General features: G+C 42.3%; 1 protein-coding gene across 1 annotated transcript in view; it reads left to right on the forward strand.

Annotated features, from left to right (window-relative positions):
- Window positions 1–19,411, forward strand: part of TOP6BL (TOP6B like initiator of meiotic double strand breaks) — a 2,408,555-nt gene that overhangs the window by 18,423 nt on the left and 2,370,721 nt on the right. Inside the window, exon 2 of the mRNA XM_086939520.1 lies at window positions 348–409. Coding sequence (XP_086795646.1) covers window positions 348–409 — 62 coding nt within the window. The remainder of the gene's footprint in view (window positions 1–347; window positions 410–19,411) is intronic.

Here is a 19,411-nt window from a genome sequence, read left to right on the forward strand (position 1 = left end):
TGTGTTTATAGGAGTAAAGGATGGGAAGTAATTTGTGATTAATTAATTAATATTGTTAATTAATGTTATTTGATATTTTTTTAGAGTACATTTTTAGTTTTTTTGTGTCTTGTTTTTACTTTTAAAGGAGTAAAGGGTGTGTTACATTCTGTTATAGCTTTTATTTATTATTTAGTCTTGTAAGACTGTTCCTTTAACTGCATGCGACATGTTATGTTTCTGCTTGCATTCCATGTTCTGAACAGAGTTTTCCTCATGTAGCATTCTGCACTTTCTGTCAGTTTAACCTTGATGCAGCTGTACTAGGAACTTATGCTGTGCTGTTGAATAAACCTCTTAAATTCAAGCTGTATCCTGGATTACTACAAAATTTGGTGACAAGGACAACCTTACTCCAGCCATCCAGCTGGTAAATGTATTCCACCAGTTGGTATACAAGAACTGATGCTTCAGTTAGCTCATAAAACCCATCCTGGGATTTCAGCCATGAAGCATTTAATAGGATTGAATTTTTGGTGGCCAGGGATGGACAGATTTGTTGACCGCACAGTTAGGGAGTGTAGTGAGTGCTGTGTCATTGACAAAATGCTTAAATTGCATGTTCCACCTCTCAAAGCCGTGCAATGGCCGGAATTTCCTTGGAATAAAATAGCGTTTGATATTTCGGGCCCTTTCAATATTTTGCCGGAAGCATCTCGTTTCGCTTTGGTCATGATAGATTATCATTCTAAGTGGCCAGAGGTGAAATTTGTGGCTAAAGTTACTTCTAAGGTGGTTATTTAATTTTTCAAGGAAGTTTTTGCTAGAGGAGGGTCTCCTTCAGTGTTAGTGTCTGACAATGGTGTCCAGTTAATTTCGGCTGAGATGCAATCATTTTTAAAGGGTTGCAATATCAAGCACATTCAGACATCTCTTTATGAACCACATGAAAACGGACAGGTTGAGCGCTTTAACCGAGTATTAAAGGGTTTTGTTGCTGATGCTGTTAAGGAGAAAAGTAATTGGTTGAATGTGCTTAGAGAGAAGCTTTGGACTTATCGCATAACTCCTCATACCACCACGGAGGTTAGTCCTTTCAAACTACTTACACCTTACAGAGAATCCAGAACGCCGCTGCCCGTCTTCTGACCAACACCCCGGCCAGAACATCAGCAAAGCCGGCCCTGAAGCAACTTCACTGGCTTCCAGTCAGAGAAAGGGTGGTTTTCAAGGCCCTCTGCCTGGCACATAAACTTCTTCATAACAAAGGTCCCCCCATCCTAAAAAACTTCATCCCTCCCTACAAAGCTACCAGGTCACTCCGGTCGAACCACGAGAACTTCATCACAGTTCACAGAGTGAAAAAAGCCCGGTCTGGAGGACGCCGCTTCTCTGTAAACACAGCGAAGCACTGGAACATTCTCCCCCGGAAACTGAGAACAGAACCAAATCTCCTCCACTTTAGAAAAGCACTGAAAACTCTTCTTTTCCCCTGATCTTTCCGTCTTCTCTGCAACCGCTCCCTCCTGACTGTCTCGGTTCTAGCGCTTTACAAAAACCTTAAATAAATAAATACTTAAAGGAAGAGATCCTGCTTCGGATATATGTCCCTGGTGGTTTAGGGAGAAATGCAAAAATTTAACAAAAGATGAAGTTGACATTGGAAGAATTGCCAACAAGGTTAGTTGTAAGCAAAGCAAGTCAGCTTTGGGGTACAATAAAAGGTGGAAAACCAAAGAGCATTATCTGGTGGTTGGTGATTGGGTCAGGATTTTGAAACCTTTCATGGTCAGCATAGGCATGAGTAAGTATAGTAGACCTATGCAGGTTAAAAAGGTTTTCAGTAATTCTGTCATTACCCAAGATGGCAAAGTTTGGAATGTGAGTAAAGTTGCCAAATGTCCCATGCAAAATGATGTACAGGTTCAGTCTAATGATGATTTAGACAGTGTTGAAACAAACGATAATTCTTTTTCTGACTCAGTGGCTTCAAGGGTCAAAGATGATACACGAGTCAGAAGAAGACCCACTTTACAAGATTTTATATAATACATATGTATATTGTTTTCTTAACCCCTTCCATGCTCATGACAAGGTCAGCTCGTCATGAGGCACGGTTGAGCTGTGCTTATGACGAGCTGACCTTGTCATGAAACTATAGTATTCAAGCAATTTCAGCAAAGGAGGGGAAAACCCCTAGCAGCCAAGGTGTTAATGAGGGGGATGTGTTACATCCTGTTATAGCTTTTATTTATTATTTAGTCTTGTAAGACTGTTCCTTTAACTGCATGCGACATGTTATGTTTCTGCTTGCATTCCATGTTCTGAACAGCGTTTTCCTCATGTAGCATTCTGCACTTTCTGTCAGTTTAACCTTGATGCAGCTGTACTAGGAACTTATGCTGTGCTGTTGAATAAACCTCTTAAATTCAAGCTGTTTCCTGGATTACTACAAAATTGTTATTAAATAACAGGTTATTTAATTATTAGTTGTTACTAGTAATAGTTTTACTTTAAAAATAATATTTAATTGTCTTTTATAATTTTATAGTTTAATTTAGGTGTGTGTTGTGGATATTAGAGTGTTAAATCTTGTGTACTCAATGTTTGTTTTATTTATTAATAGGATTTTTTTATTAATTATGTTAATAATGTTAATACATGTAATCAAAAAGTTTGAAGTGTTTTGTTATAGGTGTGGTGTTATAGGGTATGAAATAAAATAAATTCATGTATGTTTTAAATTACTTTTTGTTTAATATTTGCTACTATTAAATAATTATTGTTTATACATTTATTTTATATATTATTTGTAGTTTTTTTATATATAACTAATGTAATATTATTTTTATAATATATGTTTAATATGTTTATTTTTATATTTTTGTAATATTGTATTTTTTATTTTCATGATTTTTTTATTTTGTCTAAAAAAATTCCAATTGTTTAAGTGTTATTAGTAATTTTTGTTTTTCTGCTATCCAACGCTTTCCTACTGTTACACTCTTTGCAGTGGGAATAATAATTTTTACCCCTCCACCATCCAACATTTTACCTAGCATTACTACTATTACATTCACCGGAGTGGGAATAGAAATGTTTGCCCCTTTGCTATCCAACACTTTCCCTTCTGCTGCACTCTTTGGAGTGGGAATATTAATTTTTACCCCTCCGCTAACCAACATTTTCCCTACTGTCACACTCTCTGGAGTTAGAATTCTAAATGTAATCCCTCCCCCATCCAACACTTTCCCTACTTTTGCACTCACTGGAGTGGGAATAGTAATTTTTACCCCTCCGCTATCCAACATTTTCCCTACTGTTGCACTCTTTGGAGTGGGAATTTTAATTTTTTTTCCCTCCACTATCCAACACTTTCCTTACTGTTGCAGTCTTTGGAGTGGAAATAGTAATTGTTTCCCCTTCGCTATCAAACACTTTCCCTACTATTGCACTCTTTGGACTGGGAAAAGTAATTTGTGCCCCTTCGCTATCCAACACTATCCCTACTGTTGCTATCACTGGAGTAGGAATAGTAATTTTTACCCCATGTTATCCAACACTTTCCCTACTGTTGCACTCTTTAGAGTGGGAATAGTAATGTTTTTTCCTCTGCTATCCAACAGTTTCCGTACTGTTGCTCTGTTGCTATCACTGGAGTGGGAATAGTCATTTTTACTCCTCCGCCATCCAACACTTTTCCTCCTGTTGCACTCTTTGGAGTGGAATGGTAATTTTTTCCTTTCCGCTATCCAACACTTTCCCTACTCTTGCACTCACTGGAGTTGTAATAGTAAATTTACTTATTCCGCTATCCAGCACTTTCCCCACTGTTTTTACTTATTGTATTGGGAAATGTTAGTTTACATTTTTTTAAATAGTTTGTTTTAATATATGTTAGAATGGTTATTTTTTTAATCTAAATTATTTATATATATATATATATATATATATATATATATATATATATATATATATATATATATATATATATAATACAGGCTCCTCCTCGGATTTCGCAGCGTCACAGGCAGCATCGCACGCTGGCAAACGAGGGAGACGGACCACAGGAATCAGCAAAGGTGATTTATTTGTTGCAACCACACAGAGAACAGCTACGCGTTTCAGGCTAACTCGCCCTTGTTTACACTGCAACATTACAACACATGAAATGCTTATTTTATATTTGCTCAACCATGTTGACACCTACTCTTAGTGACATCACTAGTCGCGTGATACAAGAATAAAAAGTGAAGAAATACTACTACTTGTAGTTTAAGCAGCAAGGATTTTTACACATTTAAACATATATATTATAGCAGGATAAATCCCAATATGACAAGATATGTAGTAAGAATCAACGGAGAATGATGACATATGTTTTAAAATGAATAATCAACTGTGTCTAGATATTACTTCATACAAATGGCAAAATTGATAGATGATAACAGTATAAATACTATTTTTATAACTTCTCCTAAAAACTCTAAGAGTAAGAGAGTCTTGTATTCATATGCTTGATGCCAAAAACTTGTCAATAAATACAACTTCCATGTGCAAAATACAGCCAAGCAGCAATAAATGGAAAAAGTGCAATGAAGTTGTGCAGATATATGTGCAAAATAAGCAGGAAATAGTGCAAAACTGACAATATTAAGAGACAATATCATATTCAAATTAAGAGCTTCTCAGATCCCTGAGATATAATCGCTACATAATTTCAATGATTTTCATATACCTCTTAAAAGCAGTCAATATCCAAAAGTATCAAAAAAGTATCAAAAAAGTTAAAACCCACAACCTATGAATATAAATTTATAATAAATATATGTACAACACTTAATGCAAGCAGAATATCACTGCAATATTATAAATAGTAGTATAAAAAGGTAATCAAAAAATACATACTATATACAAATATAATATTGCAATTATATACATCTAGGAATAACACAATAATCATCACAATGAATATGTAAATTAGACAGGGATAAATAAAGAGATACAGTTTGATCACAGAAGACAGAATAATTGCATTGTAGACAAAGTGCCAAATAGAAACATCATAATCCACCTCCAACTCAACCTTCAATAGGGAACCTAACTGAAAGGGAGTATATAGATTGAGGTGGGAAGGGCTTTCAGAACGATCTCCCAGTAATTAAAACCTTTACAAAAAATGATGCATTTCTTCTAAATTGTTTAATCCATTAGGCCAACGGCTATCAAATTCAAGTATCAAATTTTAGTTTCGAGCTGTCTCAGTAATAATTCTTGATCTCCTCCTCTTTTTAATAGAGGAATCGCCCCCACCACAAAGTATTTTAAACAAGACAGGTCATTGTTATGAACTCTTCTGAAGTGACGGGCAACCGGATAGGCCTGATCATTGTGCAGAATTGCCCGAAGATGTTGTAATATCCTGACATGCACCTGAAGTTTGGTACTGCGTATGTAGTTTAGGCCACAGGTGCATGTCAGGACATAAACGGCGTGATCCGTTTTGCAATTATAATTGCCATTAATAGATCTAGGATCAGCACAGAAGGGGGTGGAGTAGTGAGAGGTATTGATGCCAAATTTGCAGGCACGACAGCTCGAGCACTTGAAAAAGCCTTTGGACGGTTGAAGCCAAGGGATTTTAGATTTGAGTTCTGGTGCTGCTTTGTCCAAAGTAGTGCCCATACTTTTCGCCCGTCTGAATGTAATAATGGGAGTACTGGGTAGTTTGTGATTTAACACACGGTCACTTTGAATAATAGGCCAATTCTTTTTTATTATTGCTTTGAGCTTTCTGTCTTCACTGCTAAAAGTGGTTATCATACGTGGGCAATCATCTCTTGACTCAGAAGGTGCTTCCAATGCCAAATCGTTTAAAGAGCTAGGAAACAAACTCTCTAGTTCTAAATTTGCCTTTTTCTATGGCCTGATTAAGGATATTATCAGAGTAGCCTTTAGCCTTGAGTCTTGTCAACATGTCTTTAAGACAGGACTCAAAGTCATTAGAAGAGCTACAAATCCTCTTTAGTCTTAAAATCTCCCCATACGGTATGCTGGCAATTGTGTGTTTAGGATGCATACTAGATGCATGGAGGGTTGCATTCCCCGCAGTGATTTTTCTATGCAGGGTCGTATTAATCTTACAGTCTGAGATGTAGACTTCCACATCAAGGAACTGTATCCTCTGTTTATCAATATGGGCAGTGAAATTCAGATTGAGTGAATTGTCATTCATATGTTCTACAAAAGACAAGGCCTCCTCCTTAGTCCCTTTCCATGCTATAAAGATACCGTCTATGTATCTCAAATAGCATTTGACATTATTGTTCATCCATTGGTGGAGATCAACGGCAAGGACCTGCTCCTCCCACCAGCCAACGTGCAAGCACGCATAGCTGGGGGAGAAACAGGCCCCCATCGCTACTCCTCGTAGTTGTTTGAAAATCTGTTTGCCAAAAAGAAAGTAATTATTGTTAAGGCACCACTCTATGAGACACACAATAACTCTATTGTGCTCATAGAGGGCGATAGGTCGTTTAGCCAAGAAGTGTTTGATGCGGAGAGGCCCTGTGTATGATCAATGCTAGTATATAGCGCTTCTACATCTAGTGAGATCAACCACATATCTTGATCCCAACTGATGTGTTGTATCTTGACTAAAAAGTCGCTAGTATCTTGTACATAGCTGGGTACGTTTTTCACCATATCTTGAAGGAAAAAGTCTATGTATTCTCCTGCTTTTTCTCCCATACTTTTAATAGCCAATATAATTGGCCTCCCTGTCACTGGTCTAATGGCTTTATGAATTTTGGGGATTAAGTAAAGGGCTGGCAATACAGGGAACTCAACATACATAAACTTATATTCCTCAAAGGAAATGAGTCCTTCTCTTCTCCATTGCCCCAGCATTTTGTGTAAAATTTCTTTAGCTTTGTCATAGTCTTTAGATGTCGATTTTTTTCTAGCAAAGGGGGTCACTCAATTGTCTTGTGGCTTCGTTCATATAATCTACTTTAGGCCAGATGACCAGGTTGCCCCCTTTATCCGATTTTTTGATTACTATTTCATGATTTTCTCCCAATTTTTTCATTAATTTTACATATTCTCTTTTTAAGTGAGTAGTTTTCTTTTGTCTCTTATTGTTAGTCCTTAAGTATAGTTTTTTGATATCGTTAGTGACGCAATCGTGGAACACATCAATCGCGTCCTTAGGCATTACAGGCATAAATTTGGATTTCCGTTTAAACGGGGTCAGCCAGCTCCCTTTTGTGAGATTGAAATTTTACTCAGCCTGGCTTGAGTGGCTGCATCCAAATCACAATCTTGATCATCAGTAGGATTGTTTAAATCATTAATGTCTAGGAAAGTATGGACATCAGAGGGTGACAACAGATTAATATTATCTACATCATTTGGATCACAGATGTCTGTACTAGGGGCGGTGTCTTTGGCTGTTTTCAAGGCAAAATGTTTTTTCAATTTGAGCTTGCGTATGAAGCAAAAAAGGTCAATGCGAGTCATGGAGTAATTGAAACTTTGGACGGGACAATAATTCAAGCCTAAAGATAAAAGCTGTTCTTCCGCTTTACTCAAAGTGATGCTTGAAAGATTGATTATGGTATTATCTATTACCGTCTTTTCACCCACGTTTTCTTCTTTCTCTGCCGTTGGGTGTTGTTTCCGCTTGCGTCTCCTTTCTTTTCTACGTTTGTTGCGCCTTTGCCTATTTGCTCTTTTTGTTGCCTCGGTCGTAATGTTTGCAGCCTCTCTTCGACAATAAAATCCATTTCTTGTTGGAGATTCAATCTTGTCAGTCCTAATAAGTTTAAATCCGACAGGGTTAGAGTCAATGCTGGAATCGCTAGTTATAGATGCTGTTTCAACGCTTACTTGTTCAGTGTTAGCGTCGTCTTCATGTAGAGACACGGTCCTGCTAGGTCCACCTTCAGCGTTTGTGTTCCCGTTGTATTGGAATTAACACTTTTTTTGCTGCTATATTGTTGCAGTTTAGCTGTATTGTACTTTCGTGAAAAGGTAAAGATCCTTCCGTATTGGTAATCATCAGCGTCTCATGTGAATTTTGTTGCCTTGCGCAATTTAATTTTCTCTTCGTGTTTTTTTAGCCAATCGTTCATTGTTTCTGTCAGCTTTTTTATTTCTTCCGATTCCGGTCTAGATTGTAGCTCCAATTCAATAGATTTAATTTCTTCTAGTATTTTACTTCAGTCGATAGCCGCATACTTAATGAGAATACAAACTAAGTTCATGGACGCCGCCAAATTACTCTCGCCCCATTCTTGTAACATTGCCGGGTTTGGCCTGACGAAACTTGGCGCCAAAAGAATCCGCAGACCGCGCGGAACTCTGCCTACTTCCTCATATTTACTCAAGGACTTATGTTCCCAACATTCCGTGCACTCCAATTTTTTTAGTTTTTCTAAGTCTTTAAATATAGTCTTTAAGCTTTTGCATTGATCAGTATTTTCATTGCCAAGCAAGGATGTTTCAGTATTGGTTGTGGCATTTTTAAATCCATCAAATAGATTAATTGCTGCTTCTTCACATAATTTTTCAATTTCATCTGACATTGTGGCAAGAACTCTGTGTGTGATTCTGGTCGCGTTTAGAGAGGAAATACGGCCCTCTCTCCTTTGAATATGTCTGTTCGCTAACTTCTCCACCTGGAATAATGCTTCTTTCACTCACCGCGCGTAGTCGGCGGGAACCGCTATGTGTGCCGAGCCCTCCGACACGACCCTCCATTACAGCTCCTACCGTTTCCACAGCACGGCTTCAGTAATGCCAGCAATCCAGGGGGTAGCCACCACCATTCCCCACGCAAAATCCAAAAACTGTGATTTGAAGGCGGCTACCAGCTTAGGGAGAAGGGGTCCGTTACGAAAGCAAATCAGCTTCCATTATCGTATAGAATACAGGTTCCTCCTCGGATTTTGCAGCGTCACAGGCAGCATCGCACACCGGCAAACGAGGGAGACGGACCACAGGAATCAGCAAAGGTGATTTATTTGTTGCAACCACACAGAGAACAGCTACGCGTTTCAGGCTAACTCGCCCTTGTTCACACTGCAACATTACAACACATGAAATGCTTATTTTATATTTGCTCAACCATGTTGACACCCACTCTTAGTGACATCACCAGTCACGTGATACAAGAATAAAAAGTGAAGAAATACTACTACTTGTAGTTTAGGCAGCAAGGATTTTTACACATTTAAACATATATTATGTTATGTTATGTTATAGGTATTTATTGTGCGCGCCGCTGCTCCAGCAAAGGAGCGTCCTGGCGCCTTAACAAGGTAGAACATAGCACAACTCAAGACCAAAACAGATGGGGACAGCTAAAAGGGGAAACTAAAACAGAAATGTTTTAATGGCTTTCCGAAAAAGCATAAGATCCTCCAGCAGACGAATTTCCACCGGGAGGGAGTTCCAGATTGCTGCAGCTTTAACACAGAAAGATCGGCCACCGGCACGACAAAGCCTGAAACGAGGGACCACGGCGAGAGCCTGGCCTAAGGAACGAAGAGAGCGTGTCGGGACATAGAAGGACAGCAAATTGGACAGAATCTGAGGGCCTATGCCCTTCAGAATTTTAAAAGTCAAACAAAGGACCTTAAAATGAATTCTCTTCCTCACTGGTAACCAGTGCAGGGAGCGAAGAACATTGGAAACAGGGCAGAATCTGGGCAGACCGACTATCGCTCTGGCTGCGGCATTTTGTACCCGCTGTAGGCGGGTAATTTCTGCCTGATTGGCCCCCACCAGGAGGGAGCTGGCGTAATCCAGGCGAGAAACAACTGTAGCCTGAATCACCAACTGCCTAGTTGGGGCATCGAAAAATTTAAGAACGGGTCTTAAACCCCGAAGAACGCCAAAACAGCAGGCTGCAGTTTTCTTGGTATGGCCAACGAAGGTGAGGCCAGCGTCCAGCCATACTCCCAGGTTTCTCAGTTCCGCGACCGGAGTCGGAGCTGGTCCCAGTTCAGAGGGCCACCACCTGTCACCCCAAAGCTCCACTCTCTTACCGACAATCATAATCTCTGTCTTAGTGGCATTAAGCTGGAGACAGTTTGCCGTCAACCAGTTGGCCACCGCCTTCAGTCCATTCTGAAACCTGGGGGCGTCTTGTTCCGCATCCCCGCTGAGAGTAACCGCCAGCTGAGTATCATCGGCATACGAGATCAAAGTCAGGCCCCACTGCCTAGCGACCTCAGCCAGCGGTCTCACGTACAGGTTGACTAACGTGGGACTCAGCGAGGATCCCTGCGGAACCCCCAAGGCCAGAGGCTGGAATTTGGACTGAAAGGGTGGAATAGCCACACAGAAAGAACGATTGTCGAGGAAGGAGCGAAACCACTGTAAAGCCTGTCCCCCAACGCCAATCTCCTCTAGCTGGTGCAGCAGAATGCTGTGGGAAACAGTATCAAAGGCGGCGCTGAGGTCTAATAATACCAGCGCCGCCGTCTGACCAGCATCCAGCACCGCTCGTAGGTGCTCTACCATGGCGAGAAGGGCCGTTTCCGTGCTCTGCCCAGCACGAAAGCCATTCTGCGTGGGGTCTAAGGCATTAGTCCGGGCAAGATGTTCTGACAAGGCCAGATTGACATGAGCCTCCGCAATCTTCGCCGGCCAGGGTAGTAATGAAATAGGGCGATAGCTTTCAGGTTTCGAGGGGTCCAACGAGGGCTTCTTGATGATTGGAGAAACCACCGCCTGCTTCCATTTGGTTGGAACCACACCTGAGGCCAGTGAAAGATTAATTAGGGAACATACTGCCGAGCGCCCCAGAAAGCACTGGTCTCTAAAAAGAGCGGGTCTTACTGGATCCGACGGAGAGCCAGATTTGATCTGCAAAGCAAATTTATTAAACCCCTCCGAGAGTAATGGGGGAAAAGAGTGCAGGATAGCATCACCTTGAGCACCATCTAGGACTCCCAGAACTGTCCCCGTACTGGGGAAGGCCCGGTAAATAACCTGGACCTTCTCCAAGAAGAAGGAAGCCAAGGACTCACAGTGGGAAATGGACCCCACTGCCAAAGGGGACGTCCTTTTCGCCAAAAGATCTTTAACGGCTTTAAATATGGTCTTGGACGGATTCGAACTGTTGCGGAATTCCATAGTATAGAATGCCGCACGAGCTCTGCAAATAGCTCGAAGGTAGATTTTGACGGAAGCAACGTATGCGGCTTTCAAGTCAGCCCCATAAGACTTCCGCCACGCTCTTTCCGCCCGCCTACATATACCCTTCAAGGCACGTAGCGCACTATCATACCAGGGACTCGACTCTCTAGGGCTCAATTTGCTCGAAACGATGGGAATCAGAGAGTCCAATGCCTTGGAGATCCATGTACAAAACTGGTCATAGCCCGTTTCCACATTATCCAGAGGGCCTAGCAGCTCCTCCGCTAGGAGACGGTGCAGGTCTTCCAGCCTAAGTTTATTCCAGTGCCGCCTGGGAACCCTTCTAACCGATGGAGTGGGAGGGGACTCAGGCAGAGGGTACCGAATGGTCACAAGAAAATGATCCGTCCACCCTAACGGGGAAATGGACAGAACCCTAGCCTCATCCAAGTTGGTAAAAAAGGGGTCCAGAATATGGCCCCCTGCATTGGTGGGCTGGGATACCTGCTGGAAGAGCTGGAGAGCCTCTAAATCAGCTAGAATACTGCTCACCGCCAGGTTGGTCTGAATATCAAAATGCAGGTTCAGATCACCCAAGATGGAAAAGTTAGCACATCCCATGACTAGCGTACTAACAGCATCTGGAAATGCGTTTCTGAACACTACATCGCTACCAGGAGGTCGGTAGATAACCATCCCAGAGAGGTAAACTGAGGGCTTATTAGGATCTTAAAAGAGGCGCTTTCACAGCCAGCGATGTTAAGGCCATTCCAATTACAGGTGAAACAGGACCTGACTATGAGGGCAATGCCAACACCTCTAGTAGGTCGATTCAGAGTGTACATAGAGTACTCAGGGGGGCAGGCTAAGTTGATAATGGCCGCGTCCTCATCCTGAAGCGAGGTTTCTGTAATAGCGAAAACGTCAGGGCACTCATCCTCAATAAGGTCATAAATGGCTTGATGATGTTTTACCACAGATCTAGCATTCAGATTCAGCACCCGCAAAGTGGGCACAGAGCCATTAGCCCGGGGGACAGATGAAGTGCCCCTCTGGTGGATAGACACCGGGGGGTCAAGCATCCACCTATTGCAGGGGCATTGATAAGGACCACAAAGAGGATGGACAGGTGGTACCACACATTTTTGGACGGCCTGACCAATAGACCATAAAGTCTCTCTAGAGTAAGTGAGCATTGCGACTCACGTAGAAGTATCTTACCTCACACAGGTTCTCTTGCCAGCAGCGCCCCGCACGGCCTTAGCGCGGACGGGCGCAGACGGGCAGGACTCTGGCACGACTCAGGCTAAGCGAAAGGCGACCCCGCTGCGCGATCCCGCTGCGCGGGGGGAGGAGCTTTAAGTAGGAGAACCTAGCTGGCTCCTGCGCAGTAGAGCGCACGTGAGTACTGGCGCCTGAACTGACCCCACACGACTCCAAGATGGCGCCGGAAATGGGCTCCCACCCCAGGAACCGGACCCGCTGAAGTAGCGGTGCAGGACACGATTTAAGGTGCAGGTAAGAGGGTTTAAAATCAGGGGATAACAACCAAAATAAAAGCAAATAGATACTAGGAAGTTGTTTTAAAAAAGCAAGTATCAGCGCTGAAAGCGCGACGCGCCACTGCAGCTAAACGCTACCTTGTCAAGACTGAGCCTCTAAAGGACTCGCCTTAAGTAGGAGAACCTAGTTGGCTCCTGCGCAGTAGAGCGCACGTGAGTACTGGCGCCTGAACTGACCCCACACCACTCCAAGATGGCGCCGGAAATGGGCTCCCACCCCAGGAACCGGACCCGCTGAAGTAGCGGTGCAGGACACGATTTAAGGTGCAGGTAAGATGGTTTAAAATTAGGGGATAACAACCAAAATAAAAGCAAATAGATACTAGGAAGTTGTTTTAAAAAAGCAAGTATCAGCGCTGAAAGCGCGACGCGCCACTGCAGCTAAACGCTACCTTGTCAATTATATATAATATATTAAATAGTTTGTTTTAATATATGTTAGAATGGTTATTTTTTTATTTTAAATTATTGATATATATATATATATATATATATATATATATATGTGTTAGGAAAAGAGTTTCGTCTTAGGGCAAGAGACCAGCATTGCTGTATGGTTGATGGCGCTTCCCTTACTAGGAGTAATTTGGAGACGGTCCCTGACGCTCATAAGAGACCGTCTCTTCCGTAACGCCTTGCTTGGCTTACTGCTTCCAAGTTGTGACCATGCCCCCTCCCTTCACTTCCTGCTACAGTTCCCTGGCGTCCTTAGACCCTTCGTGTACTGTTCCTGTAGACTACGAGAACTTCCTTCTGCTGCCTTCAAGCCTTCTGCCCCTGTTCCCTGTTAGGGGCCGGGCGGCAAGCCATGTCAAGGCTTCGTGCCTTTTTTACAGCGCGTGGCTGTATGCTCCGTTTTCCCTTGGAGCCCTTCAGCCCGCCTGGTATTGTTTATGTTTTCTTTTTCTCCTGCACAAACTTACTGTTCCTCTCCTTTTTGGTGTTTTGGAGCCAGACGGTAAAATTGCAGTTTGTTCCCGCTTGACATCTTTGTAATTATATATATCGATGATATAATAATCTACTCTCAAAACGAACAGGAACACGTTATTCATGTGAAAAAGATCTTGAACAAATTAGAGAGAATCAACTATACGCCAAGCTAAACAAAAGTACTTTTCACATCACACAAGTGAACTTCCTGGGTTTTGTATTTTCACCAGAAGAGATAAAGATGGATCCTCAGAAAATTAAATCTATAGTTAATTGCCCAGTACTGGCTCTTTAAAAGATAAACAATCCTTCATAGGACTTGCAAATTTCTATAGAAGATTCATAGACCATTTCTCTGAGCTAATCTCCCCAATAACCCGCCTTCCAAAAAAGAGGGTTTAGTTTATCTGGACAGAAGAAGCAGAATTAGCCTTCCAAAAACTGAAAGACAAATTCACCACAGCTCCACTTATCAAACATGCAGACAACATACAACCATATTTTGTGGAAGCCGACACCTCGCAGTACGCGTTATGGAGAGTTCTATCTCAGAGGGACAAGAACACAGGTCATTTGCATCCTGTTGCCTATTTTTCCAAGACATTGTTACCGGCGGAACAAAACTATACTATTGGAGACAGAGAATTACTAGCTATTAAATTAGCCTTCCAGGAATGGCGGCACTATTTATTGGGTTCTCCTCATGTGGTAATAATCTACTCTGATCATAGAAACCTCCAATCTTTTAGATCTGCTCGAGCTCTCACTCCCCAACAGATGAGGTGGGTCATTTTTTTTAGTGAGTACGATTTCATTATTACCTATCGTCCTGGGCCACAACATGGTAAAGCGGATGCTTTATCAAGGTTAGGATCATATCTATCAGTGTCTTGTGAATCCTACCCTCCGATCATGCCTGAAAGCAAGATCATAGGAGTCGAGGAGCATGGGAAAGGAGCAAGAAAAGACTTTATTGAACAACTCAAGCATCAATATGCTCACATCCCAATAAAGGGGTGGAAAAAAGAACCCCTAAACACAATTAAGGAGAATCTGTATTATCATGACACTAGACTGTATATACCCACAGTGTCCTTGCAACAACAGCTACTGCAGTGGCGTCACAATAGCACTTTGGCTGGACACCCTGGAAGTTACAAGACGTTGAAAACATGTCAGAGATGGTTTTGGTGGGAGGACATGGCCAAAGACATCTCCACTTTTGTTAACTCATGTTCAACTTGTGCCCGACAAAAGAATTCTCATTTTGCTCCCACTGGGTTGTCAAAACCTACAGCTATACCCCCTTCACCTTGGCACTCCATCAGCATGGATTTCATTACTGACCTCCCACGTTGTTAAGGTTTCAACATTGTGGTAGACATGTTAACAAAAATGGCTCACTTTATTCCCTTAAAGAAGTTACCTTCCTCTAAAGACCTTGTTCAAATCTTTATTGAACATATTGTGCGTTTACATGGTCTCCCATCTATTATCATTTCAGATAGGGGTTCCCAATTTATGTCCAGATTTTGGCAGGGTATGTGTTCAACCCTAGGTATAGACCACAGACTTTCTACTGCATACCATCCGCAAACAGATGGGCAAACCAAAAGAACTAATCAGACCTAAGAACAATACCTACGCTGCCTACTAACCACGATCACAGGTACATGGATGTATGCACTTCCCTTAGCAGAATTTGCTTACAATAACAGCACACAATACTCGACTGGGGTTTCCCCTTTTTATTTTACATCTGCACAACATCCTAAGTTTTTGCCACTATCTCTTCCTAAAGAATTAGATAGTATTCCTGCCCTGAAAGAGCATCATCAAAACCTTAAGTCCATTTGGAAACAAGCTTCCACAGAATTAGTCAAGACTAAAGAATCGATGAGACAACAAGCAGACGAACACTGTAGGCCAGAGCCCATCTATAAAGTAGGAGAGAAAGTATGGTTATCAACCAGAAATTTGAAGTTAGAAGGATCCAGAAAACTGCAACCTTGTTTCATAGGCCCATATGTTATACAAAAAGTAATTAATCCAGTGACCCTAAGATTGCATTTGTCTACAAATATGAAAATCCATCTAGTATTCCACTGCTCATTACTCAAAAAATACACACCCCCTCCAGTGCCTGAAAAACCTCCCTCACCATTAATCATAGAAGGAGAAGAAGAGTATGAAGTAAACAAGATTCTTGACTCCCGTTGACACAGAGGCAAATTACAATATTTCATTGATTGGATGGGTTATGCTCCAGAATACAGATCATGGGAACCAGCAGAAAACATTCATGCCCCTGGAATAATCCGAAGATTCCATACTCTTCATCCTATGAGACCTCGACCTGTGAGGAGGCCTTTGGGCGGGAGAACTGTTAGGAAAAGAGTTTCGTCTTAGGGCAAGAGACCGGCATTGCTGTATGCTTGATGGCGCTTCCTAGGAGTAATTCCTAGGAGTAATTTGGAGACGGTCCCTGATGCTCGTAAGAGACCGTATCTTCCGTAACGCCTCACTTGGCTTACTCCTTCCGAGTTGTGACCACACCCCCTCCCTTCACTTCCTGATATCGTTCCCTGGCGTCCTTAGACCCTTCGTGTACTGTTTCTGGAGATTACGAGAACTTCTTTCTGCTGCCTTCAAGCCTTCTGCCCCGTTACGTGTTTGCTCGCTCCGCCTCTGCCTCTGTTCCCTGTTAGGGGCCAGGCGGCAAGCCGTATCAAGGTTTCATGCCTTTTTTACAGCGCTTGGCTGTATGCTCCATTTCTCCCCCCCTTGGAGCCCTTCAGCCCGCCTAGTACTATTTATGTTTTCTTTTTCTCCCCCACAAAATTAGTGTTCCTCTCCTTTTTGGGGTTTTGGAGCCAGACGGTAAAATAGCAGTTTGTTCCCGCCAGGGCGCGTTGTTCTGCTCCTTTCTATCACCGACCCCCGCAAGTGCGCTCGCTGTTCCGCTCCTCATCCTTGGAGACGGACGGCACTTCTTGTGTTTTGTGCTCTCATAAGTGCCTTAGTTGTTCTGCTGTCCTCTGCTATTTACAAGGCGGACTAACCCCTCATTTGTGCTCAGACCATGTTCTGTTGTAATCCCTATTTTTGTGCACAGAACTTGTCACGCCATTTACCCCCCATTGCGTGATTTTTGTTTCCCAACATTCTTATACATTTTCCTAGGTGATTCTCATCAAGCACTTTCCCCAATCATATTCTGAGTGAGTGTTGTGTGAGAGTGTCCTGCCTTCACTTCCTCCCATAGCCCATAACTTGTTCTTCATGAGGACTTCCTGTTCCAATCAATAAGAGGCTATAATACAAGAGGAGGCTGTTGCTTCGGATTTTCAAGCACTGTTATCGCGTATATATCAATGTCTATAAGGGTCTCTTTGAACAGTGTATGCTACAGCACACACTGTTTCTGACCTGCTCACTACAGAATACTTCAGCTACATCATCTGGGGAAGAGTGGTGGTCTCTCTATGATTTATTCCCCACACTTTTAGTGAATAATTACTTGTGAGCACGTGCTATAATCCTCCAGGTGTTGTTTACTGGGAGTGTGTGGAACATTCATCTTCGCTCCTGTGGAATACAGCTGGAACCCGACAATATGTATATTATTTTTATATAATTTTAAAGTTTACAAATGAAATTAAGATAATAGTTAATACATTAATTTCAAGTAAATATATGTATGTGTATAAATTATGTTTGTGTGTTTATATTTTTTAATTAAGTTTATGTGTTATATTTAGTTTAAATGTATATTAAATGTAATTCATTTTGTTAAAAATAATATTAGTATTTAATATTATTTTATTATATATATATTTTTAAATCGATATTTGTTTACAGCTATATATTTTTTACCTCGATATTTTTGAGTCAATATTTTTGCACTTACCTGTTAACCCCTTGCGTGCTGCCGTCGGCTGTTGGCTGTGCACGTCCAACGGCCGACGCGGCCCCGCCCGCGCAAAGAAACGTTGGCACCGCAGTGGAATTATCGGCGCGGTTAACGGGTTAAAGTATGGGACTCGATATTTTTGTAGTTGATATTTTTTCATTGATATTGTTTACATGGATGTTTATTACATCGATATTCTCTCAGTGAACTGATTTGTTACGTTTTGTGCCTCTGGGATCATTGTCTGCTGTTGATGGGAACAGCAATGTTTTGTCTACTCCTCAGAGCACATAAACAATCTGGCTGTTTCACGAAGTGGTAACATTGTTAAATTCTGACTTTTTTTTTACTTCTTAAAGTGTTTTTAAATTGTTGCTTTTATGGCTTTCTGTATGCTTTATCCTCAAATTATGATAAGTGCCTTTTTATAGTTTTGTGGCCTTTAATGCTTTTATGTAGGTTTAGCATTGTTGTTAGATCGCTTTATTTTCATTGCCTTACGTCCAAGGAGTGGGTGTCACAGGGAGGTATTAGCCCCAGTTGAGAAATACCATCTTTACATGCTCTTGCTCTTCCGTTGCCTTCTCGCCCCTTAAACACAATGACATTTGGCACACATTCATTTGGGTGCACACACAGAATACCATTCCTCAAACTCAGTTTGCTTATAGCACCACTTCGTACGCAATATATCAGAACACCTTGAACACTCTGTACAAGGGCTAAGTTCAGCACACAAGGGGGTCGATTCCGATCCTGGAAAAAAAAGTCAGTGCGATTTGTATCCGGAGCCCTCTCCGTACGAATCGTACCCGTCCGTCCGAGTCGCGTAGTACAATCCGTATTTCGGCAATCCGTCCGAATCGTTGCGATCCATACGTATTGCAAGGCTGAAACCGTGAACTGAACGACTCGTACACATGCCATACGACCCGACGAGTACGATCCGGACCGGGGTGTGCGGATGCGATTCGTACGGTCCACGTCAGGTAAGGCCGATTCGTACGGAAAAGCACACAATCACATACACACCATACGGTGCATACACCCCATGATCGCCGGGTACGATGCATACACCCCATGATTGCAGGGTGTACGCACCGTACACCCGGCGAACATGGGGTACGGTGCGTACACCCCATGATCGCAGGGTACGCTGCGTACACCCCATGATCGCAGGGGTACGCACCGTACCCCTGTGATCATGGGGTGTACGCACCGTACCCTGGGGGGGGGCGTTCCGTACCTGTTTCGAGGCGAACTCTGCTTCTCCGGATGTTTTCGGCTCCCGTAGAAAAAGCGTTGTACAGTGAGTATCCCACATGAATCGTACTTGCCGGGTTGGAAAAAGCAGCCGCGAACCGTACTGATGTCGCGTACAGCGGGTTCCGAGGGAGATTAGTACTGGGATTTGATTTGTACCGTCTCTGTACGATTTGTACAAAGTACAGCTCCTGATACGAATCGTACTTCGTCGTACGTACGGGGGGAGGCTGCAGGGTATGATTCGTATGGGAAAAACGCTCCGTATGGCTGTTCAGAGCGTTTTTTCCCGAATCGGAATCGACCCCAAGATGTTCTTTGCTTCCACCGCTCGGCGGCAGAGCTATAACAATAAATTAAGAATAGTGGCCAGACTGGGACTTTGGCCTGGTAACACGGAGGTTGGTATTATATATATATATATTCACTGAAAAAACCATAGGTTTCACACCAGTTATAGTTAGGAATTAGCATTTAAAAAACCTATTAAATTCACTGAAAAAAAAATAGGTTTCACACCAGTTATAGTTAGCTGGAAATTTTACTGATATAAAACCATTGAAATTCCCACGTTATAGTTAGTCGGACTCACTATAACTTGCGCGTGCAATGC

This window comes from Lissotriton vulgaris, chromosome 9 (assembly GCF_964263255.1).
Source record: "Lissotriton vulgaris chromosome 9, aLisVul1.2, whole genome shotgun sequence".
Classification (NCBI taxonomy): domain Eukaryota; kingdom Metazoa; phylum Chordata; class Amphibia; order Caudata; family Salamandridae; genus Lissotriton; species Lissotriton vulgaris.